Source organism: Bidens hawaiensis, unplaced genomic scaffold, assembly GCF_021521415.1.
Source record: "Bidens hawaiensis isolate Kalapana, Puna unplaced genomic scaffold, B.hawaiensis_p1.1 tig00010124_1, whole genome shotgun sequence".
Lineage (NCBI taxonomy): Eukaryota > Viridiplantae > Streptophyta > Magnoliopsida > Asterales > Asteraceae > Bidens > Bidens hawaiensis.
The window spans coordinates 552803-566061 of NW_027491763.1; the positions used below are offsets into that span (position 1 = coordinate 552803).

Genomic DNA, 13259 nt, shown 5'->3' on the forward strand with positions numbered 1-13259 from the left:
TTTAGTTAGATGTTGCTTTCTTTATCAGGGTCCTTAAATTAGGACCAAAATATGATTGAAAAAAGACATAATAAGTACAAATAGCCAAGACTGACTTGAAAGTCTTTGAACGTCTAGTCCAGGCAAATAATGAACATATCTCATGATCTTTAGTCTCATAGTTCCACACAAATTTTCCACAAAATACATGGGCCCAAGTGAAAGTATAATAAAGAAAATTAATATGGTGCTTTCTTAATTTGATCCTTAGTTTGTGTTTTAAATTCGTGTCACGTGATTTTAGGAACAAAACAAGATGGAAAACAATGTAATAAATACAAATTGGCGAGACTCGGTCTAGAGTCTTTGGACGCCTAATCAGGACAAATAAGTAGCTTATCCTGTTACCTTTAATCTTGTATGTTCCTCGGTCCAAACATCTTCGTGGTCATGGAAGGTGAACGAAAATCAAGTTGCACTACAAGAAATTTGGGTCTTTAACAACACATAGTATGTGTGGGTAAATGCATGTTTTGTGTTGGTGGTTGTCTTTACCTTCACATAATTTAAGTGTCATAATGTGTTGCCTCGGGACTGTTGAGATAGATCAATACTCACACATCAATTATGTGTGGGTACATAGAAGGCTATACCTACACATATAAGTGTGGCTAATACTAATAAATATGTGTGGTTAAAAGTATAACATTTTACTTTGGTGGCAGCTGACGTGCCTGGTGATGTGGACAGTGACGTGGCTGATGACGTGGATGGTGATGCGGCTAGTGACGTGGAATTTCAAACAAAGTGTTGCCACGTGTCACAAGTATATGTGTAGGTAAAAGTAATTTATGTGTGGGTAAAGGTGATCAATGTGTAGGCATTGATTTCAAAATATGTATCTAAGAAACATAAATGTGTTGGTAAAAAAGATGCTTAGATGTGAACATTTAACCTAATATGTGTAGATAATTATATATATATATATATAAATTAATATAAAATATGCAAATAACATAGAAACCCATGACATAATTTACCATTCTTAATTAATAATATTAAAACATCATCATACAAATTACAAACATTAAAATTACAATACAAGTTCTAGAAATTGAAGTAATTCAACTTACAAAACAAAACTACCAAGTCTTTTAGGTTAACGGAAATGACTAAAAGTACATCACTCATCACTATTTTCAACATACTCTGACGAATCACTGTTTGTTATTCCTGATATTTTTGATGGAGGAGGCATGGTATTATGATCAATCAATGGTTGTTCCGTAATCACACATTTATCTTTAAATGTTTTAAGTGCATCCACTAATTCCTCATAAGTAAGACGCTTTGGCTTCTGAGTAGTACCCATGGTGCTACTAATAATAACGAATTATTGAATGAATGTTTTTTCAAAGGCAAGGAAAATAATTTACCTAGTCTTCTTATTTCTCCTAAGATAGTCCTAAATAGTAAATGACTTAGTAGTACAAATACCATTTTTCATGTTTTAAGAGAAAAGACACGCATACACTTTTGAAGATATACAAATTTGACACTAACAAATTCAAATCCAGCATACGAATAACCATTAAATCCGTAAAGAGAAAAAAAAAGCATACATGGGGTTCTCTACGCATTTATATCAAATCATCAAAAACGATAGTAACAAGTACAAATTTATTTTTGTACCTTGTAGTATTATCGTTTTGGGTCACAAACACAAAAAATAGGAAAATTATCTGGTACATAATCGGATAAATAGGGTTATGATATCGGGTAACCGGATCAGGTAATCAAATATATTAGAAATCTCATGCCCATCCTGAACCCATGAAAAAACTAATCCCAAAACCTTCACATACCCTAATAGGATGGTTATTACCCGTCCAATTGTGTCGGATTTCAGGTTTTCCATCGGGTTGGGGTCTCATTGCTATCCCTTAATGAACCAAATAATTTAGTCCCTAGTGATCATTTTTCTTATAATGTGTATCCAATATCTACACATGTTGTAAATTTAATAAATATTTGTCTGTATCTATTTAACCACGTCATTTCCTAAAAAATAAAGCATTTATATACTACATTTATACGTATACAATATCCACACATATTATGCATTCTTAAATATGTGTAGGTAGTTATTTTGCCATGTCATCTAAAAATAAAATTATTACTTAATTTATATGAAACAAATATCTACATATATTGTTCATTTTTAAATATGTGTAGGTATTTATTTGCCATGTCATTTTGAAAAACTAAAACAAAAAATTACATATTTAAGTTATCTACACAATTAGTTACAAGTATTATGTGTTACTAAACTTTATTAGTTACCTAAACTTTTATTAGTTTTTTTACATATGTGTAGATAATATAGCTACACATAATTAAAAGTTGTCAAATGTGTAGGTAATTTTATATTTATTTAATTTTGAGGGAAATTTTCCCACCAACACCAAGCGTGGCTAAAGGAACCAACACATATTAAGTGTTAATTATTATGAAAATATATTATAACATTTTATCCACACATATACAAACATGTGTAGGTATGTACCCACACATTTACATGTGTAGGTAAAATATGTGTTGGTAATGACCCCAATTTCTTATAGTAATTGTTTGATATGTACAAATCAAATTTGAACCATTAGAAAAGTATGTTTGTTAAAAAGATCATTTGTTTAAAATAAATACATAATAAAATCAAGTTTGAGCATAGTAATGAATGACGATAAACAATTAATGTGATTATATAGTTTTTTTTAGAGATATTGGATTTTAATAAGGGAAATTACCAAAATAAACATGTTTGATCCAAATTTTAAAATAAACATGCCTAAGACTTAGCCGCCAATTTTTGGTACCTACACATAATTAAAAGTTGTCAAATGTGTAGGTAATTTTATATTTATTTAATTTTGAGGGAAATTTTCCCACCAACACCAAGCGTGGCTAAATGGTATTACCAACACATATTAAGTGTTAATTATTATGAAAATATATTATAACATTTTATCCACACATATACAAACATGTTACGTATGTACCCACACATTTACATGTGTAGGTAAAATATGTGTTGGTAATGACCCCAATTTCTTGTAGTAATTGTTTGATATGTACAAATCAAATTTGAACCATTAGAAAAGTATGTTTGTTAAAAAGATCATTTGTTTAAAATAAATACATAATAAAATCAAGTTTGTGCATAGTAATGAATGACGATAAACAATTAATGTGATTATATAGTTTTTTTTTTAGAGATATTGGATTTTAATAAGGGATATTACCAAAATAAACATGTTTGATCCAAATTTTAAAATAAACATGCCTAAGACTTAGCCGCCAATTTTTGGTACCTACGCATAATTAAAAGTTGTCAAATGTGTAGGTAATTTTATATTTATTTAATTTTGAGGGAAATTTTCCCACCAACACCAAGCGTGGCTAAAGGGTATTACCAACACATATTAAGTGTTAATTATTATGAAAATATATTATAACATTTAATCCACACATATACAAACATGTGTAGGTATGTACCCACACATTTACATGTGTAGGTAAAATATGTGTTGGTAATGACCCCAATTTCTTGTAGTAATTGTTTGATATGTACAAATCAAATTTGAACCATTAGAAAAGTATGTTTGTTAAAAAGATCATTTGTTTAAAATAAATACATAATAAAATCAAGTTTGAGCATAGTAATGAATGACGATAAACAATTAATGTGATTATATAGTTTTTTTTTTTAGAGATATTGGATTTTAATAAGGGAAATTACCAAAATAAACATGTTTGATCCAAATTTTAAAATAAACATGCCTAAGACTTAGCCGCCAATTTTTGGTACCTGGATAAGTCTTAGTCGTCATTTTATGGGCACTGAATTTTGTGAAGTAAACGGGATCCACTTTCAACCAATACAAATTCGACACGTGTCAAGTGTGGCTAAAATTAGCCTACATCCCTAATTTTTTAGCCGGCATCCTTGACTGTTAGCAGGTTCGTTTATTTTTGTTAAAAATAAAGTGGTTCGTTTCATTGGTTTTTATTAGAAAAAAAAGTGGTTCGGTTCATTTTTGGTAAAAAAAAAATGTAGTCTGGTTCGTTTATTTTTGTTTAAAAAAATGGTTCGGTTCGTTATTTTTGTTAGAAAAGTCGTTTGGTTCATTTATTTTTGTTAACAAAAGTGGTTTGGTTAGTTTATTTTTGTTAGAAAAGTAGTCGGGATACTTATTTTTGTTTAAGAAAGTAGTTCGGTTCTTTTATTTTGGTTAGAAAAACTTAATTTAAATTTAAAAATAATGTTTTACTACATAAGCAGTCCACGTCGCTATTTTTGCCACATCATCGTACACGTCATCAAAAACTAACGAAATGTAACCCTGTTAGTGAAAAACTCGTTGGCGGCCAAGAGGTCGAAACTTGAGACTGTTGTCATACGTTTTTAAAGTTTAGCTTAAAAACAGCCAATCAATAAGACAAAGTTTGAATTATTAAAATCCAATATTCTTTATTTTATAATCTGATTTTTATTAGTTTAAACTTGACAATATAAAAGCTGTAAAAGTTGATTGTGTACCTATTCATTAAATTTAAAAGAACCCCATTTAGAGGCATTACAAATCTTTACCAGCCTATTCTACCACATCAACTTATAACACAAATATTTTTCCAAACAATTAAAGTGGTTAAATGGTTAATTAACCTCTTTAAAAAAAAGATTACTCTTCCTCAGGTCATGTTTCTTTTTGTTTTTAAAAGCCTTTTAATTCAAAGTTTTGTTAAAACTTTTAAATTTGACTAGAGCCCGTTTGAGCGGGTTAAAAAAGTCATTAGTTTCAAAAAGTAAACTACCATATTTTCATTTGGGGTGGTTATATACAAACACCATCCCCTGGTGTGTGAATAAGGCTATACGGCTCGTATAGGGCCTATACGAGTCGTATAGCCCTAATTTATTACATGCGTACGAAGGTGACAGTGTCGCGGCCTTTTGCAGTCTATATGAGTTGTATAGACCATGTACGAGCCGTATAGATTTTTCAGCTCGTATAGCCCATGTAACTCGTCTGATCTATACGAGTCGTATATGTTCTATACGAATCATATATACAGCATGCTAGCATGTACTTTGACCAGAGATTTATAATTATTTTATGGTCTATACGACTCGTATAGGTGGTATATGACCCGTATGGACCATGAATCAATTTTTTTTTCTCCAACCATGTAAGATTTGTGTGTTGCTTTATAAGAAACATGGAGGTTCTTTTTTGAAATAGATTGCATTAACACATCTAAAAAGTCGTTATCCCGAAACGCTCATGTTGTACATAGGTTGTTATGTATGGAGCAAAATATTTACTTTTGAATTACGTGTTTCTAGTTTCTAACCAACTCGGATGTTATTTTAATAATTTGTGATTTACGAGTCAAACAGACCCTATATTAGTCGTATAGCCCTATACGGATCGTATAGGGGCTATACAACTCGTATAGCCCCTATACGGCTTGTATAGGGCCTATACGATACAAAGAAATAAAACTTGACACTTCTTGATTGAAAATGACTTGACGATGCACATATACGGGTCGTATAGACCCAATATGACTCGTATAGGGTCTCCTGGTGTATGAATAACCTACCTGGTGTATGTATAACCCAAGACAAGCCTTTCATTTGTTACTCATACTATTTGAGTTTGAGCTGGTTCAGAAAGTAACTAGTAGCTTTAACAATACAACGGAAGCTTCTTGAAATCAAATTCAAATATATACTAATAAAGGAAAAGAGTAAAGTGTCAAAAGAGTCAGTGATGGTTCAGATATTTTACAGATCTGGAAACGTTAATTTCCGGCAACCAGTTGTATCCATGCACGCGCAACCAATAATTTCCTCATACCACAAACAGCTCGTTTATCTCTTAAAACTGAAACCAAATTAACAAGCTTTTATGGTCAAAGTAATTGTAACAACTGAAGTCAAAGTAATTGGATTGAATCCAACTTGAACTTAGCATTTGGCCCTAGTTTAACGTTAAAATATTAACGAAGTTAACAATTTGAACTTAATTGGCAAGAAGTGGGAAACGTCAATGATTTTTCCGGACGAAAATCGCATATTGACCAAACCTTATGGATGATTTTCACACTTTACTCGAGGGAAAATGTTAAAATACAAAGCGAGACACAAATAAGAAGCGTGAGAATTCGTTCAAAAAATTTTCAAAATCACTATCTGAAAATTTTCAAAAATGACTATCCAAATCTCGGATTTTTGGATGCGTATTCATATTCGGACTTTTTTAAATACCCCTCCATCGCATAACGAAAGCTATGAACAAATCAATTAACCTTTGGAAAAAAAGGGGAATTGTCAAATTTATATATGTGATTGTTTGTTGACGGGGCACTCCAGAATATGGTTAAAATTAAAATCCTGCTGTGACGGTGAAGAGGTTAGTTAATTCATTCCTAAATATTATAAAATACAGAGTGACCCACATCTCTATTAATGGATCACTATTCACGTCTAAATCGAGTTTGCCAGCTTCAAACTTGAATTTATATAAAGCTTGTTATGTGCATATGTGTTGATATATCATATTAAAAAAATCATCAACACACTCCTAAAGCAATTATGGCAAATAATATTTGTCATAAGTTTCCGCCTCTTGTTTTTTCACTTTTCTTGTTATCGTTAAAGATTACAAGTGCCAGTACTCCCCTTGGCCACCGACTGCAATGCATCGATAAGGAGAGACATGCTCTTCTTCATTTCAAAGAAAATGTTCATCAAGACCCATATGGCCGTCTCTCTACATGGACACGTGAGCAAGAAGCAACCAATGATTGTTGTAACTGGGAGGGAGTCACCTGCAACAACCAAACAGGTCATGTTACAACCCTTTACTTGCACTATGCACAACTTCAAGGCAAGATCAGTCCTTCCTTGCTTAACTTAAGCTACTTGAATCATCTTGACCTTTCCTTAAATGACTTTCATGGAACCATTCCCATGTCCATCGCTTCCTTAACCAAGTTAAGGTATCTTGACCTTTCCTTCAATTCTTTTCATGGAACCATTCCCATGTTCTTTGGTTCCATGACTCAGTTAAGGTATCTTGGCCTTTCCTTCAATTCTTTTCATGGAACCATCCCTCCAGAAATTGGAAACATCACCAACTTGCAACATCTTTCACTTGGAGGATGTACAATTGAAAACCTTGATTGGTTGTCTCGTTTGTCACATTTGGAGGTACTTGATATGTCAGGTACTTCTCTTGCTAAAGCCAGTAACTGGGTAAATGTGATTCAAAGCCTACAGAAGCTGTCTGATTTATACTTAACAGAATGTGACCTCTCACAGGTCACACATCCATATTCTTCATATGTCAACTCTTCTCCTTCTTCATCTATTACTCACCTTTATCTCGGTGACAACAATCTCAACTCATCCATGTATCACTGGTTGTTCCAATTAACTAGTAATAGACTTGTGCATCTTGATCTCTCTGGCAACAACTTAGATGGGATTCCCAGATATCTTGGAAGCCTCTGTGGTTTGACATCTTTATATTTTATAAACAACACTGCAGCTTTCAGATTTTCTGATTTTCTATGCAACTTGTCTGGGTGCATATCAGTTGCATTACAAACTTTGAATGCTGGATACAACCAATTCACAGGGTCATTGCCTGATAATATCCAACAGTTTACATCCTTGGTGTCTTTACACCTTTCTAATAATATGTTAAATGGAACAATAAGTGAAAAAGTGTGGGACCTACCCAAGCTTCAAGAACTAGATGTTTCTTCCAATTCTCTTAAAGGAGCCATCTCTGAGAACATTGGAAAGTCAAACCTTTGGTATTTGGATCTTTCAAACAACTCAATTGAAGGATTTCCTTCAGAACCTCACATGCCAAACCATTCTTATATAGAGAGTATTTCTTTGAGGTCTTGCAAGCTAGGACCTGGCTTCCTCAAATGGATTCAAACACTAAAAAATCTTACATCTCTTGACATTGCCAACGCGGGTATTTCAGACGCAATTCCTGTGAAGTTTTGGAACATGTGGCCTTCTCAATTGCATGGTTTGGATCTCTCCTCCAACAACATTACCGGGAAAGTAACAGATTTGTTATCGAATTTTGATTCTGGATATTCAAACATAAATTTGAGTTCTAACAACTTTTATGGTTCTATAGAACATGTTTCTTCCAGTTTGTTTCAGTTAGACCTTTCCAGAAACAAGTTCTATGGAGAAATCTCATTTTTATGCCAAATTGTTGATGGGAAGGTATTGTCCCTTGATCTCTCACAGAACTCATTCACAGGAAAAATTCCAGACTGTTTGTGGCATTTTAAAGAGCTAGGAGTTCTTAATCTAGGACAAAACAATCTGTCCGGAAAGATTCCATCTTCAGTTGAGTATTTGATCAATCTCGAGGCTTTGTATTTATATAACAACAACTTATCTGGAGAACTGCCACTATCTTTAAAGAGTTGCACCAGGTTAACATTTTTGGAGTTGAAAGGCAACAAGTTCTCTGGTCACGTGCCTGATTGGATAGGAGAAAAGTTATCAGGGTTGTATGTTCTTAGCTTGACATCAAATTACTTCGTTGGAAGCATCCCTTTACAATTATGTCACCTGGTAAATCTACAAATTCTTGACTTGTCAATGAACAACCTCAATGGAACCATCCCCTCATGCTTCAATAATCTAACTGCCATGGTTCAAGGTGGATTCTCTCCTTACCAAAATGTGCACCATGTTTATTTTTACACTGAGAATAACCAAACGACCTTGGGTGTTTTCTATGAAAATATCGACTATGTTGACTATGAGATGATGAAGTGGCAGGGAAGTGTACGTGAGTTTCGCAACACTCTAGGAATGGTGAAGAGCATTGATTTATCTTGCAACAATTTAACAGGAAGGGTCCCGGATGAACTAACGAATCTCCATGAATTGATTGCATTGAACCTGTCAATGAACGCTCTCCACGGAGAGATACCATCAAAAATTGGTCTGATGAAAAGTCTTCTACAATTGGATCTATCTAGAAACAAACTTTCAGGACGGATGCCAACAAGCATGTCTGAAATGACTTCATTAGATTATCTAGATGTCTCATGTAATGAATTGTCGGGGAGAATTCCATTGAGTACTCAACTCCAGTCTTTTGAACCTTCAAGGTACACCAAAAATAAAGGATTGTGTGGACCTCCCTTGACCAAATATTGCCCTGGAGATAAAGAGTTAGAGATACCTCGTGCCGTTGGTCAAAGTGAGGGTGGTGGTGAAGGAGTCGATGAACTTGAGAGATGGTTTTATATAGGTGGTTCTACTGGCTTTGCAACTGGATTTTGGATAGCATGTGGGACTTTACTTGTCAATCGTCGTGGGAGGAATGCTTTTTTTCACTATTTTAATTGCATGAAAGACTGGGTTTATGTAAAGGTGATGGTGTTTGATTTAAAATGGTAACGGGGTGCACATGCATAGTTAGTAGTCTGCATTTTATGTTTCTTCTTTTATGTTTTGAGTTTCCTACTTTTTATGTTATTTTATTCAGTGTATTCGTGTTCCTATATCATGTGTGTAAAAGTCATGTTTCACTTGTATTTGGCATGTGGTTTAAATTCCCCAATATCAATAAAATGAGTGGCCATGTCTCTTTGTGGTGTGAAATAAGGCATCTTGAACAAAGATTCATCAACTAATTTCATATAACAAAAATAAGCATGTTACTGTCAACAGCTATAACTTGTGTTCATTGCACAGAGTACGCATTAGCTCTCAAGCCTCAAGTTTGTGTTAATGCTCATAAAGCCGGATTAAACACAATCCAAAATTCTTATAATTTTTACAAGATTTAACCAATTAACAAAATATGAGTCGGTAGTTGGTTTAAAACTGCTCGTTATGACCCAAACGTGTTTCAACCCATTTATGTCTTCTTAACGTGTATAAGATGACACTATAGTCTAAAAGCCAACCAGTTTTAAAAACTGACTATTTCATATTGTCTTTTAACTGGCTCTCTCTTTCTAGTGCATTAACTGACTACAAACTGCTTCATGATGTTCATTTCTTTATCTTTATGTTTTTTCCTAGTCTTTCTAGTGTGTAATTTATTGACTCGTCACCTGTTAATTTTCGCCTCTGCCATTGATAGAGGGTCAAGTTACACGTATTCATGCAGCAATAAAACAAAACTCAATAAAATGCAATCAAGATGAGGTTCAAGTTACACGTGGGTAAAGCCCATATTACACATCCAAAATTCTTGTAATTCTTCCAAGACTTAGACAACCATAAAAACTGCTAATCAAGAGTCCATAGTGGAAAATAAACAAAATTTGAATTAATGGGTTGTCTAAACTCAATGAACAACACAAATAAATTGCTGATTTTTCTATCTTAACATGTATACGATGACAGTAAAGTCCAAAAACACAGCCAATTTCACTATCTTAGATCGTATTTTGATTGGTTGTAAGCAAGGTACACTTTTTCAACGATATCCACATTGACCATAATACCCCGACACACGTAAAAGCTATTTTCCTCTGATAAATAGAACACAAAAAATACTTGAAAGAAGAAACCTGCATTGACCTTCAATTTATGTAGGAAGTAGCGGCCTTCTTTCATCAGATTCTACACGATGACTCGCCTGTATACATATGATACAAATTAAACAGTTTTAGTAAATGAAAATTAGAAGTCAATAAGATAAATCTAAAAAAAACATGTTAAAACATTAAACCACATTTATTGCAATTGTGCGTACCTCTTCATTTGCCCCTGCTGCTATATTTACGAATGTGTCCCTATTTAAAGGTCAAAAAAGGAAATTTAATAAGGTAACAACTAAAAGATAAAGAGTTAAAATTAAACTAAGCAGAAGGGCATAACAGTACATAGCACTAGGGTATAGGCATGTAAACGAACCGAACGAATACAAACAAAGCATGTTCGTGTTCGTTTAACTTAAACAGAACAAACGATCGAACATAAACAATTAAACGAACGAGGTTTGCTTGTTTATGTTCGTTCGTTACGAAAATGAGCATGATCGTGTTTGTTTACGCCTGTCCTATAAACGAACGGTAAATGAATGAACATAACTAAGCAAAAACCAGTTAAAAAAATGTGAAGAACGTGTTGGGCCTGAAATTTATTAAAACCAAACTAAGTTGTAATTGGCCCAAAAATTTCAAATGAATACGTTGAAAAATAAACGAACGAAACGAATGAGCATAAATGAATGCAAACAACCTTGCACGAACATAAATGAAAGCACAAGACATGTGTTCATGTTCCCTCGTTTAATCAAATGAACAAAAATATACTTGTTCATGTTCATTCGTATGTTAAAATAAACGAATTTTCTTCCAAACGGTTCATTTACAGGCCTACTTGGGTACCTATGATTGCTCTGAACTGGCTCCAATTCCAACACTCCATTTTCTTCTTCCTTAACTTTTGCAAGAGGCGAAAAAAACTAAAAATAAAATGAAACGAGGGGTAATTTAGCAAAATCCCATACAAGTTGAGACTTGAGAGAACAAACACCTGAGATTTAATACCTGATGCATTGATATGAAAACAATAGAAATTCCAAGCATAAAATTTATAGTCAAAGTGTGACCAAACAAAGCTGCAGATGCAAAACCCGTGAAGATTGTGGCAACTGTTGAAGAATACTTTTTCAAAATGGTATCTGCACGTAACAAACCAGGTATTAAATATATATACACATACTCACTAATGTACCTAATGCATCAAATCTTACCAGCATATTTGAAGAAAAATGAAGATAATATTCCTTGAGCTGCATTATTTATAATTAAAAGCATTGTAGCTTTTGAATGTCCTTGCAAAATATCAAAGCTTTCCGGGCCTGAAAAAAATATACCTTCAAAGTTCGCTTATGTTTGTTTCACATATCGTTTGCTCATTAATGTCCGTGAACATTCGTTTATGTTTGCTGATTTACATTCATTTATGTTCGGTTAATTAATAAACGAGGGTACATGAACACATGTCTTCATTGTCTTGTTCGCTCACTGATGTTCGTGAACGTTCATTTTTGTTTGTTCATTCATTTACGTTCAATTAATTTCAGTTATTAAATAAATGAAAGTACATGAGCACATGTCTTGTTTGTTCGTTTATGTTTGTGAACGCCCGTTTATGTTTGTCCACTTAAGTTTGTTCATGTCTGTTCATTTGCATTTGATTATCTTCGCTTGTTTACATATTCGTTAAAGTATTTTATTGCCCGTTACAATTTAGTCTAGTTTTATGAGATAAACGTATCACCGGTTACAATTTGATATAGGTTTTTTTAGGTCCAACATATTGATTCCCATGCTTACTTCTAATACATGTTACCAGTGATGTTCATTCATCTATATTCAGTTGTAAGTTGGTTCGTTTGTGTTCATTTACGTTCATGAACTGTTCGTTTTAAACTGTTAATAAACTAACACAAACAAACTCATTTTCTTAACCTACAAACACGAACAAGCACCTTCGTTCGTTTAATTGTTCGTGTTTAATCGTTTGTTTAGTTCGTCTACCAATAATTTCTGGAGACCTTATAAGTTATATCCAAAAGTTAGTACCTTTGATAATGACCGTTCCAATGATCCCCAAGAAGTTGAATATAGCACCATATCCATATAAAAATAAATTCTGCAAATTTAACATGGTTAAAATTTCAAAACATACACGTTATTCTCAAGTAAAAAAAGATGAAAAGGTAATTTTTGGATGCAAATATGCAATTTTAAACTCACCTGCATGTAAATGCTTGTATCATATTGGCTTTTCAATGCGTATTCGTTAAAAACAGATGCCATAGATGGCACAGTAACCTGTATATTCCACTTTTCAAGTTAGTTCAATTATACGAACAATGTAACAGTGGATTCATTTCTGTTCCAATGTATGCATCAATTCTTTAACTAAATAACTTTATTTACACAGTAGATTGTTTCAATATCTCAAAATCAGTGTACAAAGAACGCAAACTAACGTACAAAAATAAATGTGTAGATATAAGCACCCATTGCAACTGGAAGCCCCATTGCGGTTGAGCCCTCAGGTAACGAACGCATTTGGTTTATGCTAATTCCAATAAGCAACAGAGCAAGAGCCTCCCACTAGAAAACAGAAAATGAGATTTGTTTAAACAATTATTACCAGGTAACACAGACAGAAAAGTGAATCCTATAAG

The 13259-nt window shown here is 33.2% G+C and overlaps 2 protein-coding genes across 3 annotated transcripts in view; one reads left to right on the forward strand and one right to left on the reverse strand.

Moving 5' to 3' along the window:
• The window catches only part of LOC143534238 (CMP-sialic acid transporter 3-like), a 70454-nt gene that overhangs the window by 53987 nt on the left and 3208 nt on the right, over positions 1-13259 (reverse strand). Inside the window, exons 8-15 of one of the 2 annotated variants that reach the window (XM_077028773.1) lie at positions 13063-13185; positions 12820-12897; positions 12646-12715; positions 11811-11918; positions 11605-11738; positions 11443-11519; positions 10806-10845; positions 10210-10688 (exon numbers count right to left, since the gene is read on the reverse strand). In XM_077028773.1, coding sequence (XP_076884888.1) covers positions 10638-10688; positions 10806-10845; positions 11443-11519; positions 11605-11738; positions 11811-11918; positions 12646-12715; positions 12820-12897; positions 13063-13185 — 681 coding nt within the window. In that variant the 3' untranslated portion in view covers positions 10210-10637. Of the gene's footprint in view, positions 1-10209; positions 10689-10805; positions 10846-11442; positions 11520-11604; positions 11739-11810; positions 11919-12645; positions 12716-12819; positions 12898-13062; positions 13186-13259 lie in introns of those variants that run through there. The other variant, XM_077028774.1, reaches the window with a different exon arrangement.
• Positions 6627-9748, forward strand: LOC143534236 (receptor-like protein EIX2). The gene is made up of 2 exons (XM_077028772.1): positions 6627-7047; positions 7120-9748. The coding sequence occupies exons 1-2, from the start codon at positions 6641-6643 to the stop codon at positions 9494-9496; spliced, it is 2784 nt and encodes a 927-aa protein (XP_076884887.1). The 5' UTR covers positions 6627-6640; the 3' UTR covers positions 9497-9748.